At 37.9% G+C, this 20682-nt stretch overlaps 1 protein-coding gene across 1 annotated transcript in view; it reads left to right on the top strand.

Annotated features, from left to right (window-relative positions):
- Positions 1-20682, top strand: part of PKHD1 (PKHD1 ciliary IPT domain containing fibrocystin/polyductin) — a 426555-nt gene that overhangs the window by 390343 nt on the left and 15530 nt on the right. The window contains exons 61-63 of the mRNA XM_030870494.2: positions 5453-5588; positions 6783-6870; positions 15292-15399. Of these exons, the coding sequence (XP_030726354.2) occupies positions 5453-5588; positions 6783-6870; positions 15292-15399 (332 nt within the window). The remainder of the gene's footprint in view (positions 1-5452; positions 5589-6782; positions 6871-15291; positions 15400-20682) is intronic.

Raw genomic sequence — 20682 nt, 5'->3', positions numbered from 1 at the left:
CACTACAATACAAATTCACTGCTTTGTTGAGTTAGGTGGATGGCAAAATTATCATAATGGTATTTTATATATGTGGCTTTGCGGGAAAATGAGATGCTCTGCATAAGTAAACTTTCCATTTAATTAAAAATTGTTTATTTTATCACTACATTTTAAAAAAGATTTCATCTCTTAAACTAAAAAGAAATAGATATTATCCAGCCTTATTAAATGGAAAATAATGTAGACCTTTCACATTTTTATTGATGATTCATGTCATCATTAAAGCTATCATTTATTTCACAGCTCTGTTACTGCAGTGATGCCCTTAGGGACCCTTGTTCTTATACTAAATGGCCCCAGACCACTAAATCTTTGATTCTACTTCTACAGTTTACATTTTCCCTTCTCTCTTCCTTATAAACAGGAGGAAAATTCTAATCCATTATTGCTGTTGACTTATCTGCATCCAGTAGTTTTCCACCCACATGCACATGTAGTTCTAATTCCGAAATTGAACCGGAACTGTACTACCTTACAATCAATTTAAGATTTATGTGTACGGGTGGTGAAGTTGTAGCTAAATATAATAAAGACTCATGAAAACTTACATTTGAATGTTTTTTATTTCCCAAACATTAATTGAACAGTTATTATGTCCAAAAAATTGTATGGCTCATATGAAAATCTAGAGATTTAAAAATTAATAGATAGGGAAAACAAACATTTACACAACTGTCTAATAAGAATATGGTATATTAAATCTCATTATTCTATATCTATTACAAGGAAATCATTAATTCAATATGAACCTGCTTAACCATTAATCTAGTTTTTCATAAAATTAGTATATTTTTATCTTTATAATATTCATTTGTTGGTCAAGGCTTCAATTTACTATTATACTCCCAAGAGTACCTAAGCAGTGTCATGCACCATAAGTGATCATTAAATACATGTTGCAAATAGTGAAATGTAACCGGTTTGACTTCTCTGCTATTCTAATACTCCTGTGCAACCAATATCCTGTAACAAATCTCTTCCATAGATCTTGAGTGATTTCTCTTTTCCTGGTTAGACTATGACTGCTAGGGGACTCCATCGCAAACAGGAAATTTTGAATATTTGTGTATGATCTTAAAAATGTATTCAGAATTTACATTATCCCAGATAAGATATTCATGCTAGATTTATTATAAAATATTATTTTGAACAATTTTCTGACTAAAATACTTAGGTTTTGACCTCTGAGTTGACCTTGTTGGAGGTTGTGCCATGTTTATTTTGTGTCTTTATATTCTCATGGCACAGTGCAACCTATGCCTGTGGTTCCTCAAATCTCAGTTTGAAATGAAAATTTCCAAAGAACCATAAGAGTTTAATAACAAGTATTAGAGCACAGCAGTAAGTGCACCAGTTCAAGAGTGTATCAGAACTTGAAGTTGGCCAGTCCAAGATAGGTGGCGGCTTTCTAGAGGCATTTTAATGACCTAAGAACAGAGGAAGTGCATGGTGGGTACTGATTGGTCATAGTGTTCCTATAGTAACATGTATTGGATGCTTGTAATGTGCGAAGTTTGGAATCACTATGCTATGGTGCCAGAAAGAAACCATGAGATCATAAGACATTTTTTTCTCTCTTAGGAGTTGATGGCAGCTAAGGGCATTTGGCTAGGTTTAACAGGGAGCATTAAGACTATGAAATATAAATAAAATGGTATGTGTCAGCTCTGAAAGATAGCCAGGAAAGTCATTCTTGCCTTACGGACTCTGTGGAAGAACATTCCTGAGGGACCGAGGTTATGGTGTTGTATTTATCTTTGCCTATCTCATAGTGCCTAAAACAATATTTGTACATGGTGGAAGGGTTAACATTTGTTTGTTAAACTGAACTGAGTGGAGAATTTGCTTGCTTCTTCCAGGGTACAGAATCTTGCAAACTCCTCTGAAATTTAAGTTCCCTCACGGCATACCCTAAAAAATTTAATCAAAACATGGAGCTCTTTTATAGGAACCTGACTTAGTAACTTTGAGGAGGCCAAGCCTGAAGAGGAAGTGAGGAAGTATCTCCAAACGCCCCACCCTCACCTCACTGCCCAGAGCTAGCCTTCATCAGATGATTTATTTATTTGTTTGCTCAGTTTGCTATGCAGATAGAAACAATCCCCTCCTCTGTAGGGGAAGCATTGCAGATCGGGCAGATTAAAAAGCAAGAGCTGGAGTGAATAGTAGTGATCTCTGAACTCAGACATTTCTGTATTTTCTTGGTCTTTCTCTTTTGCTAGCACTTAAGCACTGAAGGAAAAAAAAAATTCTTCCACATACCTGGCTGGCTATTGGAAGCTGTGAAATAGTGGTTAAACTGGGAGGATTGGAGGGAACTTTCCTCCCCCATTTTTTAAAGTTTGGCTGTAGGTCCTTCTGCCTGCAGGCTACAGTCACATTAGCGGTTGGAAATTGGATAACGACAGCACAATGACAAATCCAGGTTGCTTGCAATAAGTTGCTAATCCCTTTGCTTTAATATCGGAGCAGCGGATAATGATGTTTGGACATCACTCCGGTTTACTGACGACCCCACTGGGGCCAGCAATAGAACCTTACAACTGTCTAACAAGGCGTCAGGTGATTCCCGTCGTCACAGCAACGGACACTGGAATCTAATCTTCCCTCCATCCCTTCTAGCACCCAATAACGCCTAGGTTATATAAGTGGCCCATCATTGCTTGGTAACTTGAATCAATTAACGTTAATTCGCACAATGCTATGATGTATTGTGATCACTTTCATTTCAGGGAAGGGGGAGAAATTGCTATAAGTCACCTAAAATGAGGTTGTCTGTGGTGCTGAGGTATTAATTGGGTGTCCATATTAAATGCAAAAGGAGCCCCATCGTGAAAGGAAAGTGGATGAGTGACTCTCTTGGCTGCTATTGACCTATCAGAAGAAGACAGTGCCCTTTTCCTTTGCTTTTATCTATTACAGTTTTCCCTATTGCGTGTCAAGTTGATGTATTATAAAAAATTCATTTGGTGACCTTTCACCCCCTTAGCAGATTAAACAATTTCACTTCGATGGCATCATTAACAAGACCCTGCATTTAATGATGATTTCTCTAAAAGGCCACGGAGATTCGATTTTAAGCTAACAGATTTATTGCACTATTATAACATATCGTAAAAAACTGTACCACCTACGGTCAGGTTTTAGGTTAGAAACTGCCTACGAGTTTATGTGGAGCTTAAAGTGGTATTACCTTGGGATATGCTGTAGCAGCAAGTCTCTGACCTCCAGTGGGATGCTGTTTACATTTAATCAGAGATGTTTGCTCACAATAAACTTTAAAGTGTGTCAGGGACGGGCCTTTTAGCAAGTGTTCAGGTAGTTGGTTCCCATCCCTTCGTCTCTAGACATCAAGGTACTTATGTCAGGACCTTGGATGGAGTCTTTTGGTTTCTTTAACCTACACGGCCAGCCTGCATCCTGTCCTGCATCAGAAAGCTTTTAAGAAATAGGCCACTTCCCTGGTGGCGCAGTGATTGGGAGTCCGCCTGCCAATGCAGGGGACACGGGTTCGTGCCCCGGTCCGGGAAGATCCCACATGCCGCGGAGCGGCTGGGCCCGTGAGCCATGGCCACTGAGCCTGCGCATCCGGAGCCTGTGCTCCGCAACGGGAGAGGCCACAGCAGTGAGAGGCCCGCATACCGCAAAAAAAAAAAAAAAAAAATAGGCCAGTGGAGAAATAGTATGTGATAACAATGTTAGAATTTTCCAGTAACCTAGGAGCCATAGAGGATGCAATGAATAACATGGGGTTTTAAAATATGATTTCAATTTTTTCTTTAAATAAAAAGGAGCCTTACTCATTCAGGCTAAGCAAACTAATAAATGATGATCAGACTAGTGTGTGTGGAATTCCCAGTGAGTGATTCTAGCAGAGGTCAGGGCCTTAGCTGGCAAATGACCAAAAGGGATTCGTAGGACCACACATGCCCCATCCCCCATTTTCCAGGATTCTCAGGGGAGAGGGAAATTGCTCCCTACAGAAACTTCATAGTTTGTGATCCTCTGTATTTGTTCTTGCACTGTTTCCTCTTCTTAGGACTAATTGTCACCTTTACCTCACATACACTCTCTGTTAAAATAAATATCCTTTTCTCCTCACATAAGAAAAAAAAAAAAGATTAGGGGACCAAGTAGTTGACTCACAAGCATTTAATTGAGGGCTGGGTAGGATACTATTTAAAAAAAACCTCAAAGCCTTGTTAGACCTGACCTAGGGTGTTTTGACGGTAATCTATTACCCTATATTAGGGTAATATGTGTGATATATGGTGTCTATATATATCCATTTAATTGCTAAAACTCTATTGCATGCCTCTGATGTATAATACACAATAGGCTTAATGGGACAATAGGTGTATAACCCAGAATATTCGTTTAATAGCGCTGCCTTGGGTCTTCCAAAATACCAAAGCTCCGGTAAAAAGATGTTTTGAGGTATCATGAATTATGTAACTATTTTATTTTATAATTATTCCATTTTATTGCTAAGTCACATCAGCAATTAATGTGCTCAAAAGAGATGAAAAACAGTATAGCTCTGGACCTTGGTCATACACTTACTCTTGGTAAGACCTTTGGAAAAATACTGAAGCCTTTTTGGACCTCGGTTTCTTCATGTGCAAATAAGAGTACCTATGTCATAGTGTCACTTTAAAGATGCAATGAGTTTATAGGTGGAAAGCATAGAATAGTACTTGGTACAGGGTGTAAGTACTCAGCATATATTAATTATAAATAAGTATTATTCTCCCTAAGGACTTCATTCAACTGAAATCAATTAATCAATGAATTCCACAGTTGTCGATTCTATTTAGTGCAAACATCCTGTGGAGGCAATGAACATGAAAGGGTGGTTGTGAGATTAAATGAGCTATTCCATGTGAAACAGTGGTGTGGGAGGTTGCTCCCAGGCATCTCTTTCCAGTTCTTTTCGGTGACGTCATCTTGGTACCACAGAATTAGCCATGGTGAATGTATTTATACTGTGGAAATTGGAAAACACTAACACCTCTTGGGGGAGAGCTGGTTTACTAGCATACTTAGAACACATCCCCACCTTCTAAATATTTTAGTCTGATAAGTTGCCTCACTAAGGCTTTTTTGGAGCTGATATTAACAAATTGTGATAAAAATCTAAGTTCATAGTATGTTCTCCTCCCACCTCCCCCACCCCCCCGCCCCAACCAGTGCATTCTTTCCTATGGCAAAGCAAACATATAAAGTAAATATATAATTATTCTTTAGTTATAAGGTCATGTTTGCTATACAGTGTATTATTCAGTTTCTAGAAACAAAGGCAAATGCAAATCTTCTCACTGGTAATAACGTGTTATGGAGAAAAGCTACTGCAGTGATATGATATCTGTAATCTTAGGCATGTATTCTTTTCTTTTTTAACATGTGCCAGAAATACAAGCAATTTCGAAACTGGGAACTTGATATATATTCGGCCCTATGGTCTTTCAGTCCTAGTCCAGCCTTCAGATGGAGAAGTGGGAAAAGAACTTACAGTACAACCACAGCTCGTTTTTCTGGATAAGCAGGTACCTTGTGCACAGGTAACAATCTTTATTCAGAGCCGGGTACCATGTTGTATCTGGCACGTTTCACACTGCATCATCTTCAAGATACACATGTACAGAGTGCCCACCCTGTGACATTTGGTGCACTTAGAACGTCTAACTACTTTCATTATTTTCCTTCCATTTCACAGCCTGCTTTCCTTCCACTTTCTATAAGTGTCCAGAATTTGATCAAGGGTAAAAATAGAATTCTGATACTTTTTCTCCTCAAGCAAATTCTTTTTTTTTTTTCGGTACGCGGGCCTCTCACTGTTGTGGCCTCTTCCATTGCGGAGCACAGGCTCCGGACACGCAGTTTCAGCGGCCATGGCTCACGGGCCCAGCCGCTTCACGGCATGTGGGATCTTCCCGGATCGGGGCACGAACCCGTGTCCCCTGCATCCGTAGGCAGACTCTCAACCACTGCACCACGAGGGAAGCCCTCCTCAAGCACATTCTTACAGCAGGTCTCATGTATCTTTTCAGAAATCTCGCCTTCTCCAAGTGTTGGATCTATATCTGAAGAAGTCATTTCATATGCTAATGAAGGAATTTATGCCATCACATCTGCATTATAGTTCTATGTTATTTTAAATGATTTCTCCTGTATGTGGTTAAGTACAGCATCAACAAGAGGCTTCTGTGCTTAATTCTAATTTCAGTGTCCATGCCCTCTGATTCTATTTTGTCTTATCTATATTTACTAATATCAAGGGGGGAAAAGTGAAATATGATACTCAAATCAGCTTTCCACCCTTGACTTTAGAAATGCCTCCCCTGACGTGCTTACAGAGGGCTGAAGGCCATGGGCCTGAGGTCCACACTTCTGCTCTAGCCTGGCACTCACCCAACTCTCTCCTGCTTTGTCGTCTTAATCTTTCCTTCCTTATTAACCCTCAGCACATCGTGGCACTCTCCTTTTCTGTAAACTTAACTTTCCTTTCTCCTCTTCACTGCCCTGCCCCAACTTTTCTTGCAATAATCTCCCTTCTCTCTGCTCAGTAAGCTAATTTGATATATTCTTCTTAACCTGAGAAAGAAAATATTTATTTATTATTTTTTTCCTTTGTTTATTGTGTGCTTTATAAAAGATTCTGTGTGAATCCTCTTCTTTTTCAGATAACTTCACAAAATTCTCTTCTGAGTCCAACTTTTCCCCTTTTTTCCTGTTTCCAGAATCGGAGAGTAGAGTCGTTGGGGCCCCCATCAGAGCCTTGGGTCATTTCTGTTTCTCTGGAAGGGACATCAGATTCCATGCTGAGAGGTAGGTACCTGTGACATTCGGAGACGTGCTATAATTGCATCTGCACAGAAATGTTTGCTACCGTTGGGAATCTATAACAAAAGCCGCTAATACTCAGTATCTTTGTTAGTTTGGAAGAAATCCCCTTCACCACCAGTCTACAACGCCAGTGTCTGCAAAAGGGAACATTAGGTTGGCAGGAAATGTTTAACAAACCATCTGCCCACCTACCCCCACCCCTGCCAACATGGTGAGGAGTATTATTGTCATACCTGTATCTTCAGTATGGTGTAAGGAAAAGGTCATGGCCCCCTAATCATGAACAGATGATTCTCTGGTACAGTATCAAGTCATAGGTACAATGTGGTTTCTATGGGGAAACAAACACTGGCTCTCAATGTTATAAAGAATAAATGTGATGGCAAATGCAAAGCGCCTGGCCCAGAACAGGCCCTGAGAGCTCATTTTCTCCTCTCCAGCTTTCTTGGTCCTCCGTTACCTTCCTGTTCAGTCCCAGTACCACTGCTAGCTTCATTTACTTTTCTGGAGTTGTGCATATGAAAATCAAAAACCACCATTCTGTTCTTTGCTTCTATAAGTTTTACTATTTTAGATACTTTATATACATGAAATCATACAGTGTTAGTCCTTCTGTGACTGGTTGATTTCACCTAGCATAATGTCCTCAAGATTCATCTATGCTGCAACGTATTTCAGAACTTTTTTTTTTAGTTTTATTTATTTATTTTTTTATACAGAAAGTTCTTATTAGCTATCTATTTTATACATATTAGTGTATATATGTCAATCCCAACCTCCCAATTCATCCCACCACCACCCCTTCCCACGATTCCCCCTTGGTGTTCATACATTTGTTCTCTACATCTGTGTCTCTATTTCTGCCTTGCAAACCGGTTCATCTGTACCATTTTTCTAGATTCCACATATATGCGTTAATATACGATATTTGTTTTTCTCTTTCTGACTTGCTTCACTCTGTATGGCAGTCTCTAGGTCCATCCACATCTCTACAAATGACCCAATTTCATTCCTTTTTATGGCTGAGTAATATTCCATTGTATATAGGTACCACATCTTTATCCATACTTCTGTCGATGGGCATTTAGGTTGCTTCCTGGCTATTGTAAATAGTGCTGCAATGAACATTGGGGTGCATGTGTCTTTTTGAATTATGGTTTTCTCAGGGTATATGCCCAGTAGTGGGATTGCTGGGTCATATGGTAATTCTATTTTTAGTTTTTAAAGAAATCTCCATGCTGTTCTCCATAGTGGCTGAATCAATTTACATTCCTACCAACAGTGCAAGACGGTTCCATTTTCTCCACACCCTCTCCAGCATTTCTTGTTTGTAGATTTTCTGATGTAGCCCATTCTAACCGGTGTGAGGTGATACCTCACTGTAGTTTTGATTTGCATTTCTAATAATTAGTGATGTTGAGCAGGTTTTCACGTGCCTCTTGGCCATCTGTATGTCTTCTTTGGAGAAATATCTATTTAGGTCTTCTGCCCATTTTTCTATTGGGTTGTTTGTTTTTTTGATACTGAGCTGCATGAGCTGCTTGTAAATTCTGGAGATTAATACTTTATCAGTTGCTTTGTTTGCAAATAATTTCTCCCATTCTGAGGGTTGTCTTTTTGTCTTGTTTATGGTTTCCGTTGCTGTGCAAAAGCTTTTAAGTTTCATTAGGTCCCATTTGTTTATTTTTGTTTTTATTTCCATTAACCTAGGCAGTGGGTCAAAAAAGATCTTGCTGTGATATATGTCAAAGAGTGTTCTTCCTATGTTTTCCTCTAAGGGTTTTGTAGTGTCCAGCCTTACATTTAGGTCTTTAATCCATTTTGAGTTTATTTTTGTGTATGGTGTTAGGGAGTGTTCTAATTTCATTCTTTTATGTGTAGCTGTCCAATTTTCCCAGCATCACTTATTGAAGATGCTGTCTTTTCTCCATTGTATATCCTTGCCTCCTTTGTCATGGATTAGTTGACCATAAGTGCATGGGTTTATCTCTGGGCTTTCTATCCTATTCCATTGATCTATATTTCTGTTTTTGTGCTAGTACCATGTTGTCTTGATTACTCTAGCTTTGTAGTATAGTCTGAAGTCAGGGAATCTGATTCCTCCAGCTCTATTTTTTTCCCTCAAGATTGCTTTGGCTATTCAGGGTCTTTTGTGTTTCCATACAAATTTTAAGATTTTTTGTTCTAGTTCTGTAAAAAATGCCATTGATAATTTGATAGGGATTGCATTGAATCTATAGATTGCTTTGGGTAGTCTAGTCATTTTCACAATGTTGATTCTTCCAATCAAAGAACATGGTATATCTCTGCATCTGTTTGTGTTATCTTTGATTTCTTTCATCAGTGTCTTATAGTTTTCTGCATACAGGTCTTTTGTCTCCTTAGGTAGGTTTATTCCTAGATATTTTTTTCCTTTTGTTGCAGTAGTGAATGGGATTGTTTCCTTAATTTCGCTTTCTGATTTTTGTTGTTAATGTATAGGAATGCAAGAGATTTCTGTGCATTAATTTTGTATCCTGAAACTTTACCAAATTCATTGATTAGCTCTAGTAGTTTTCCGACGGCATTTTTAGGATTCTCTATGTATGGTATCATGTCGTCTGCAAACAGTGACAGTTTTACTTCTTCTTTTCCGATTTGGATTCCTTTTATTTCTTTTTCTTGTCTGATTGCTGTGGCTAAAACTTCCAAAACTATGTTGAATAATAGTGGCGAGGGTGGACGTCCTTGTCTTGTTCCTGATCTTAGAGGAAATGCTTTCAGTTTTTCACCATTGAGAATGATGTTTGCTGTGGGTTTGTCGTATATGGCCTTTATTATGTTGAGGTAGGTTCCCGCTATGCCCACTTTCTGGAGAGTTTTTATCATAAATGGGTGTTGAATTTTGTCACAAGCTTTTTCTGCATCTTATTGAGATGATCATATGGTTTTTATTCTTCAGTTTGTTAATATGGTTTATCACATTGATTGATTTGTGTACATTGAAGAATCCTTGCATCCCTGGGATAAATCCCACTTGATCATGGTGTATGATCCTTTTAATGTGTTGTTGGATTCTGCTTGCTAGTATTTTGTTGAGCATTTCTGCATCTATATTCATCAGTGATATTGGTCTGTAATTTTCTTTCTTTGTAGTATCTTTGTCTGGTTTTGGTATCAGGGTGATGGTGCCCTCATAGAATGAGTTTGAGAGTGTTCCTCCCTCTGCAATTTTTTGGAAGAGTTTGAGAAGGATGGGTGTTAACTCTTCTCTAAATGTTTGATAGAATTCGCCTGTGAAGCCATCTGGTCTTGGGCTTTTGTTTGTTGGAAGATTTTTAATATCAGTTTCAATTTCATTACTTGTGATTGGTCTGCTCGTATTTTCTATTTTTTCCTGGTTCAGACTTGGAAGGTTATACCTTTCTAAGAATTTGTCTATTTCTTTCAGGTTGTCCATTTTATTGGCATAGAGTTGCTTGTAGTAGTGTCTTAGGATGCTTTGTATTTCTGCAGTGTCTGTTGTAACTTCTCCTTTTCCATTTCTAATTTTATTGATTTGAGTCCTCTCCCTCTTTTTCTTGATGAGTCTGGGTAATGGTTTATCAATTTTGTTTATCTTCTCAAAGAATCAGCTCTCAGTTTTATTGATCTTTGCTATTATTTTGTTTGTTTCTATTTCATTTATTTCTGCTCTGATCTTTATGATTTCTTTCCTTCTACTATCTTTGGGTTTTGTTTGTTCTTCTTTTCTAGTCCATTTTAGGTGTAAGGTTAGATTGTTTATTTGAGATGTTTCTTGTTTCTTGAGGTAGGCTTGTATTGCTATAAACTCCCCTCTTAGAACTGCTTTTGCTGCATCCCATAGGTTTTGGATCATTGTGTTTCCATTGTCATCTGTCTCTAGGTATTTTCTATTTCCTCTTTGATTTCTTCAGTGATGTTTTGGTTTTTTAGTAACATATTGTTTAGCCTCCATGTGTTTGTGTTTTAACATTTTTTTCCCTGTAATTTATTTCTAATCTCATAGTGCTGTGGTCAGAAAAGATGCTTGATATGATTTCAATTTTCTTATATTTACCGAGGCTTGACTTGTGACTCAAGATGTGATCTATCCTGGAGAAGGTTCCGTGTGCACTTGAGAAGAAAGTGTAATCTGCCGATTTTGGATGTAATGTCCCATAAGTATCAATTAAATCTCTGGTCTACTGTGTCATTTAAAGCTTGTGTTTCCTTATAATTTTCTGTTTGGATGATCTGTCCATTGGTGCAAGTGAGGTGTTAAAGTCTCCCACTTTTATTGTGTTACTGTCAATTTCTTCTTTTATAGCTGTTAGCAGTTGCCTTATGTATTGAGGTGCTCCTATGTTGGGTATATATATATATACAATTGTTATATCTTATTCTTGGATTGATCCCTTGATCATTATGTAGTCTCCTTCCTTGTCTCTTGCAACATTCTTTATTTTAAAGTCTATTTTATCTGATATGAGTATTGCTACTCCAGCTTTCTTTTGATTTCCATTTGCATAGAATATCTTTTTCCATCCCCTCACTTTCAGTCTGTATGTGTCTCTAGGTCTGAAGTGGGTCTCTTGTAGACAGCATATATATGGGTCTTGTTTTTGTCTCCGTTCAGCGAGCCTGTGTCTTTTGGTTGGAGCATTTAATCCATTCACGTTTAAGGTAATTATCAATATGTGTGTTCCTATTACCATTTTCTTAATTGTTTTGGATTTGTTATTGTAGGTCCTTTCCTTCTCTTGTGTTTTCCACTTAGAGAAGTTCCTTTAGCCTTTGTTGTAGAGCTGGTTTGGTGGTGCTGAGTTCTCTTAGCTTTTACTTTTCTGTAAAGCTTTTGATTTCTCCATCAAATCTGAATGTGATCCTTGCTGCGTAGAGTAATCTTGGTTGTAGGTTCGTCCCTTTCATCACTTTAAGTATATCATGCCGCTCCCTTCTGGCTTGTAGAGTTTCTGCTGAGAAATCAGCTGTTAACCTTATGGGAGTTCCCTTGTATATTATTTGTCATTTTTCCCTTGCTGCTTTCAATAATTTTTCTTTGTCTTTAATTTTTGCCAATTTGATTATTATATGTCTCTGCGTGTTTCTCCTTGGGTTTTTCCTGTATGGGACTCTTTGCACTTCCTGGACGTGGGTGGCTATTTCCTTTCCCATGTTAGGGAAGTTTTCGACTATAATCTCTTCAATTATTTTCTTGGGTCCTTTTTCTCTCTCTTCTCCTTCTAGGACCCCTGTAATGCGAATGTTGTGTTTAATGTTGTCCCAGAGGTCTTTAGGCTGTCTTCATTTCTTTTAATTCTTTTTTCTTTATTCTGTTCAGCAGCAGTGAATTCCACTATTCTGTCTTCCAGGTCACTTATCTGTTCTTCTGCCTCAGTTATTCTGCTATTGATTCCTTCTAGTGTATTTTTCATTTCAGCTATTGTATTGTTCATCTCTGTTTGTTTGTTCTTTAATTCTTCTAGGTCTTTGTTAAACATCTCTTGCATCTTCTTGATCTTTGCCTCCATTCTTTTTCTGAGGTCCTGGATCATCTTCACTATCATTATTCTGAATCCTTTTTCTGGAAGGTTGCCTATCTCCACTTCATTTAGTTGTTTTTCTGGGGTTTTATCTTGTTCCTTTATCTGGTACATAGCCCTCTGCCTTTTCGTCTTGTCTACCTTTCTGTGAATGTGGTTTTTGTTCCACAGGCTGCAGGATTGTAGTTCTTCTTGCTTCTGCTGTCTGCCCTCTTCCAGTTACTTCTTGCTCTACCCTGGCTTTGAGTCTAAGCTCATTCACATGCCTCCTATAAAATATGTACCTTGCCATACTGCATACATTACCCATACCCAGTTCCTTACTCACACTCCATACCTTATCGTATCCCATACCTACTCCTCTACTATACCTTACTCAGCCTCCATACTTTACTGTGCCCCACTCCTGACACATACTCCCCCCATTTGTCATTGGTTTCCTCTCAGTTATCCCAAGGATATCATCACTGTCTAGCTTAGAATCATATTGGATCATGCAAGATGAAAGAGGCGTGAAACCGTTTGTTATTTTCCTCCATTAACACCAACTCATGCTCTAGCCAACTGACTCCCCTGGATCAGTATATTCACCGTTGTTCTCTTTGGGAGATTCAATGAGAGCGTATGAAGAACGGGCTGAGGTCATCTTATATGCACACGTTTTTGTGCGTGTGTGTGAGTGTCATGAAATAGGAAAAAAATCTGGTGTCATTTTCTTTGTAGAATGCCCACATCACCAAACACCCTATTTCAATGATTGAAAGTATCTCTTGAAGCCATCATGAAATATTTCTCCTTAACTTCAGAAAGAATGGAAGCAAAACCATTTGGCATGGATTGCCTAACTTATTCTAAGTATTTCCTGCAGAAAAATAAATTAACAACAACAAAACCCGGTCTATATGTCTAGCCTAAATCTTTTGTTCTGCAGTTTAACTTCATGTTCTTTTGTCTCAGTAAATCCTCTTCAGTTCAAAAAAACAAGAGGTTATAACAAAAAATGGGTTTATATATGCAAAGACAATTATTTTAGGGTCCTTCAGATCCTTTGATATTTAGCTATAGATCCTAGTTGTAGAAAAAATGTGTTCTTAATACTAAAAAAATAAACTCTCAACATTAATGATGTAACACTTTGCTAGTGTGGATAGCTAAGGGTAAGAGGGATCGTTTTGGGGGTGAAAAGTATTTTAGAAACCCTATGCCCTACAGAATCACATTCAAGTAGCATTCCCTGATAAAGCATGTCATCAGCTTCAATCTTATGTGAAGCCCAACACCCCATCTCCTCCCAGGTTCCCTCAGCCAGGACCAGCTTGATCAGGGAGCCTGTCAATGACATTTGTCTATTTTACAATTACCATTCCAGAGATATGATGAACCCCGGAGTCATGTACTGTACTTGGCAGCAAACTGCCTCAGCTTTGGGGCACATATGCTTCAAAGCTGAGAATATCGTAGATATATATGGGAATCTTTGTAGAGATCTCTGAGGCAAGCTTGTATTTAACACAAAAGCAAACCGATTTGGAGCTAAAGTACTTTCCATTAGGCAGTTTGGCGGCTGTTCTATGAGGCAGACTCACTGTGCTCGCCGGACACATTTGAATTAAATGCTGCTTTGTATTCCTCCAAAGATGGGAACAATAAGAACGTTTGTCAAAGGGAAAACTGTAGCAAATGATTTCATGTTGAACATCTGTACTCTGCAGTTCACTGTTTGCAAGAGTTTATTGACCATAATTTTGATGCATATAGGTTTTAAAGAGTATAAATGGCATTTGTCTTGGTGCCTATCATTTATTTCAGTCTTGGCTTATTTATTTCCATTTTTTCTGGGCATTTTATTTATTTCGGGACTCTGAAGAGATGAAGGAAAAGATGTTTCTGAAAATGGAAATTTTAGTTAGCTCTGAAAAATTGATGAAGAAAGACAATGTTTTCCCAAAAAGGATTGAGCAATTGAATTGAGAAACAGAACACTATGCATATTCTATCTTTATGATACCTTTCAGCCTTAAAGATCTCAAACCAATTTTTAAACTTTAGGACCACTCTCCTATCTCATTGTCCATCATACCAATCATAGTGACATTTCCAGAGTGAAATGGAGCAGCTGTTAATTAACAAAGTAATTTGAGGATAGTGGAGTCAGAAGACTAATTAAAGGCATTGTGAATGGGATCCAGAGCTAAGTTTCCTTCTTTTACTTTATAAATGGATGGCCTATTGTTAGAAGATGTCAGCTTTCCTTTTTGCATTTTATTCAGGGAAACCATAGCCCAGACGATCCAAGTTGCTGAACAGGGTAGCTTTTATCACTCCTGATTTGATGCATTGCTGTGGTCCTGATCTATTGGCCTAACTCTGTCACCGCATAAACCACAGATCCCTTGAATAGAAGAGAGGCAGAGCCTAGAAACTGACCACCTAGAAAGAGAATAGACTTTCTTTCTTGAGAGACATTTAAATATTCAGTATATAATAAGAGCTAAGAATACAAACTTTGAAAACAGGCAGAAGTGAGCTATAACCCTCTCACCACGTAATTTAACCTTTCCTGAGTCTATTTCTTAATCTCTAGAATATTGGTAATAGTATATTTTATAGGGTTGTGTAGTTTATGTACAATGATGAATATAAAGCACAACGTCTGGCATAGTAAGCTTTCAATATATGTTGGCTTTTGTTGTTATTATTCTATCTTGGATTATTTAGTTCCAAGATTTGTCTAAGAGAAGCCTGATGGATTTAGTAACCTCTTCAATTAAATTTTTTTTCCCATACTGTCCATTTGCCTCTCTACAGGGAAGACTTGAAGAAATCGCTCTTGTGTAGGTAACTAACATTCACTTTTTGGTTTTGTGTTTATTTGCAGGATGTACTCAGGCAGAAACTCAAGATGGTTATGTGAGGTTCTCCAACTTGGCAGTTTTGATCTCTGGGTCAAATTGGCACTTTATTTTTACTGTCACTTTCCCTCCAGGTAATTCCAGCACAGTGTGTTTTTATTATCTGTTCCTTTTTAAAAATATATATATAACTCCTTCTCCTTTATAATGGGACTAGCTTCTATCATGAATAAGAAGTCATTGTAGTTTAGAGAAAAAAATCCCCTTGGTTGTATCATTAAGGTGTGAGAAGCAAGAACACATGTAGGAATCAAGCCTCATGAGAATCATGGTAAGAATCCAAAAGTACATTTTCCTCTAGTTATTAAAATTTACTTTGAATGTTCTATTTTTTTTCTATGACATCTGATGGAACTTGGTTGGGTATTAATTTAAGAATTTTAATTTATAAGAAGGAGAGTCCTGGGATATCAAGTATTATGAAATCTTATCTTTCAGTCCTGCTCTCCTCATCCACTGCCCCACCCCCACCTTTAAAATGGTGACTATACCCACTCAAAATCTTGGTACTTTAGAAGGGTAGGTATAAGGTGTGTGTAAATTGCTTATATGATCCAGTTCTTCTTGACAAAACATTAAAGAGAAACCTTCTCCCTTCGGAAGTATTCTTGACAAATTTTGCTTTATTAGAGTGTAATACTATTCAATAACTTTGTAGTAAATAATATGTTACTTAAACTTCAAAGCCAGATGAGCTTATGAAAAATACTACTCTCCCATTTCCATGATGGGTAGAGTCCAGGCTGCACCCTACAGAGGAGTAGAGAGAGTCCAGTTTTGGACATCCTTTTTATAAAGGATTGAACTCTGATAGAGACACAGAATTACCACCTGAAAAAAGTTATCTAAATATTGTAATTTACCAGAAAAAAACCCTCCTCCCCTAAGAGAGCATCTGAAAGAGTTCTAAAAATACTAACATCACGTTTGAACTGAAAGGTAGATAATTATAATCAGTTATTAATTTGAGTCAGGGAAATTAGTCTGGTACTTAAGACATGCAGTTGTGGAAAGTAGTTAATGCACAGCTGTGATAATGCAAAGTTTTAAAAAATACACTAGAACAATCATGAGTGGATTTAAACTGCTTAGATATTGGAAATGGCAAAGGAAATTAAATGTTTTGATGTGAGGTGTCTGAAGCCCAACAACAAATATTTAATTAAGGCCAGGTATTAGTTCTCCTTCATGAAACTTAAATTCAAACCACCAGTATACTTTTCAAAAAGTTAAAAATATGGCTCTCATGAAAATTTATAATGAGTACTTGTCAACAAGTTACTTTACTCTTTAATGAGGGAACCAGGAGGATGGCAAGGTTTATAGCCTGGAAAGGACTGCTTTGAAATCAGTTTGCTAAATTGGATACAGGGCAATCAAACTCTAATCTTTGAGTTGCATGTCTACAAATATCACTTTCATTCTTACTGGATGAAAATCACTTGCAGCTTACCAATCTTCTACAAATTCACAAGACTGGACCCCTAAATATTGAATATTAAGTCAAACAAAAGTGTGTTCCAGAGAATTTGATAAACCTTGGATGGGCTTGTTTGAAAATGCTCCAGTGTGATATTGTTAAGATCTGTAATCATTATTTTTCTCTCAGTTCCAAGTTTTGGACAATTTTTCTTCACAAAGGGAATACCATCTGGGGTCAGGTAGTAGTATTAATTGCATAGGGCACCTATTCTTATAATACCTAAGACGTTGTCCTGATGTAAGCACAGATTCATGGAGAATGTTCAGCGCCTTGACCATGGGATTGCCAAGGATGTATTTTTAAGGGTAACACATGCAGAGCTGGATCCTTTGGTCCCGATTTGCTGCATATTTAAAAGACCATTGCCCTCCAGTTTCCTCAGTGGCTAACTAAGACTAAATACTTCATCCAGTTTACTTTAAGGCATAAGTTATACAACCGGATGTAAACTATAGTGTAGACAGCAGCTTCTCGGTGACAGTGTGATTGTGAGCTGGCCCTGGTGTTCACATTTACTGGACTACTGCTTCCTTTAATTTCCACCTTCAGCTTGTAAAGTCCCCTAAATGAGGAATCGTCTTGAGAAGTTTTCCTTTAGAATTTTCCTTAAATTATTCTTCGTAATTTTCAAGACTGACTCTATGAGGTGAGGCTCTGTTTAAGTGAGAAGAGAAAAGATGGAGGAGAAATAGAAAACATCAGAAGGCCTGCACTTCTGTGACCCCATAGCCACCTGTTCATTACCAGTGCAGATCCTGAGAGGGACTCCTCGTTTCCAGGTGTATCAGTGTCTAAGGCTGGAATTATTTGGGAAAGCAGCTCTCATCCTCACGTTGCTAGGCCACTCAATGACATTTCTCCTTTTTAGTAAGCTCCAAAAGAACAGCTGTGACAAGCCTTGATTCATGGGACTGTAATTTTTGCTTCATCCCTGAATCAAGCAGAAGACTTGCAGTCATTTTCATTATTTTCCCTCTTCTCCCTTAGAGAGAGGAACACATCATTATTCCTATTTTAGTATTTTTTTGTCTCATTATTTATTTATTTTTCTTAAAACTGAAGAAAAAGGACAGAATTCAACATCTGCTTAATGCCCAGAGATGGCAGATAATGGCAGATGTGATTCCTGATTATATTTAGATCATGGAAGTTGGCAATCTGTCTTTCTAAAGTTTCCAACATTGTCCATGTCTTTATGTTTTTAAGTGGAAATAGATGTCACTTTAATCAATGTTTCATTGATCACTGCATACAAAGACATACATTTCTTCAGCTCCGTAGATACACCAAAGACTTATAATTAAGGACTTAGTTCATTAAAGATATATGTATATGTATATATATATACATATACATATATATAATTTATTTTCTACTGAGATACAATTGACATAACACTGTATAAGTTTAAGGTGTACAGCATGGTGGTTTGATATATTTATATATTGCCATATGATTATCCCTGTAGTGTTAGCTAACACCTATATCGCATCGCATAATTATCACATCACATAATTATCATTCTTTTTTGTGGTGAGAACAATTAAGACCTAGTCTCTTAGCAACTTTGAAGTTTATTATACAGTATCATTGACTATAATCGCTATGCTATTTTGGAAATATAGAAGTTGAGGAACTGAGAAGTTACATAAGTCTAGCCAAGTATGTATGGAATCCTCATAAGTCTTTATAACATGTGGGCTAATCCAGCTCATTTATCTGTTTCTGAACTTCCTGAGACACTGTCAAGAGGGCAGAGTGTCTGTTAAGTTTGTTCTACCGACTTCCCACCCAACCTTTCCACATGCATTGTCATTACCATGGTCTAGGCTCTGGTTTCTCTAACCATTTCCTGGAGCCATGGGACTCTTAGGGGGTTCTCCAGGGCCGCTGGGTTGAGACAGGATGCACCCTGCCACCCAACCCAGAAAAACTCAACTGCAGTGGCCGTTTCCGAGTCTGGAATATTCCTCCTCCCTAACTTCTCATGGCTCGCTCACCAGCTCACCCAGGTTTCTTTTCAAATGTAACCTCCTCAGAGAGCCCTTTTCTGCCTCACTCTGTCCACACCACAGTCTCAACCCTGCTCCCCTCTCCAGCCATCCTCTGACTTCTGCATGGCACTCATCACTCTCTAGCGTCAGAGTATCTGTGTATTTGCTTGTTTGTCTATTGCCTGCCTGCTCTGTCCCCCATTAGAACCTAAGTCCCAGGACGGACAGGAATTCTGCTTAGTTCAGCATTACATCCTCAGGGTGTTAAAAAAAAAAAAAAAACAAATAAATATTTGTTTATGAATAAGTGGGTATACTGAGATTCTGCCTAAGATTACATTTAAATAATGTTCTGCTGCTAAAAATATTTAAAAACTGGTGGTCTTCACCCTTAGACTCAGGTTACTGCTCCAGGCTTATAAACCTCAGGCCTGACTTCAGCCTCTCTGTCATTATTTGTGTTCTAAACACTTCCATGGCTTGATCTTCTATATCACAGGGGGCTCATGCCACTTCTCAGGTCAGAGTTTTTCCATCTGTGACACCTCATAGCCTTCAGAATGTTGTCAAGGGCCTTTTGGCTTTTGCCATTTAATGCCCGCCAAAGTTTGCCTCACATGCTTTCCTGCACTGATTCCTAGTATCTCCTGGCAGTACTTTTTTCAACATCGATTGCTTTTTTTCTCTTTTCTGTCTTTATTTGCTCAACCTGCAGATCCCCATCTAGGTACTCTCTCCTCTGGGAAGCTTTCCCCAATCATATTCCTAGAAAATAACCTTCCAAGGCAATTGATTTGCATTATTCTGGTGGCATGGGTCACATTCTGATTTGTATGGAAAATATTTGTATGTGTATTTTATTTCATTTATTGGCTTGTAAATATCTTAAGAATGAGAACAGTAACTTATCCACGTGGTGAAGTAAACAATCACTGAGCAGTTATTGGAAAATGGATAAAAGAATAAAGAATTTTGTTCTTAATTCTGTAAATCCCTAGTAAAATCCATACCCCTGTCTCTGGGCTAGAGTTAGCTTATTCAGTTGTCCATAAAAAGCAACTAATTGATAACAAACAAGCCAAATATGGCTCAAGGATAAGATGTACCCACAGGAGAAGCATTTCTAGATAATTTTGTTATAGTAGCTTTGGGACCGAGTCAGCCAGGAGTCAAGAGACTGGAGCTCTAACTGTGACTTCGAATCAAATTGTCAGGTTCAGCCCAAGGAAAGCACAGCAAAGAAAACACGGTGTTTCCTTGAGTAGAGAAAATACAAGCTCTGCTTTTGCCTGAATTATTCAGATGAAAGCAGAGATTTGGGGTTTGTTTGTTTTGAACGACCTATTCAAAAATACTGGTTATAGCTAACTTAGGATCACAGGCAAGTGTTTTTTTTTTTTTTGACTTTAAATTTTTGTCTTGAGATATAATTGACATATGATAAGCTATACATATTTAAAGCATACAGTTAGATAAACTTTGATGAATCTATACTTCCATGAAACCATCCCCACAGTTAAGATGATGAACATATCTATCATTCCCAAAATTATAGGCAAAGTTTTAAAATTTTTATTTTTTGAAATAACATACAGTAAAAATGATGATTTTTTAGGGGGTCATTTTATGAATTCAAAGATATATATAGATTCATGCAATCACCCCCACAGTCAGGATGCAGAACATTTCCCAGAAGTCTCCCTTATGCTGTTCCTCTGTCCTCACATCCTCCCACTAATCCCTGCAACCACTGATCTGTTCTCCATCTGTATAATTTTGTCTTTTCTAAAACGTCATATGAATGGAATCATATTATGTATACCCCTTAGAGATGGGCTTTCCTCACTCAGCATAATGCTTTGGATGTTCATCTCAGTAGT

Source organism: Globicephala melas, chromosome 11 (genome assembly GCF_963455315.2).
Source record: "Globicephala melas chromosome 11, mGloMel1.2, whole genome shotgun sequence".
NCBI lineage: Eukaryota > Metazoa > Chordata > Mammalia > Artiodactyla > Delphinidae > Globicephala > Globicephala melas.
This window is presented reverse-complemented; position numbering and strand designations above follow the sequence as displayed.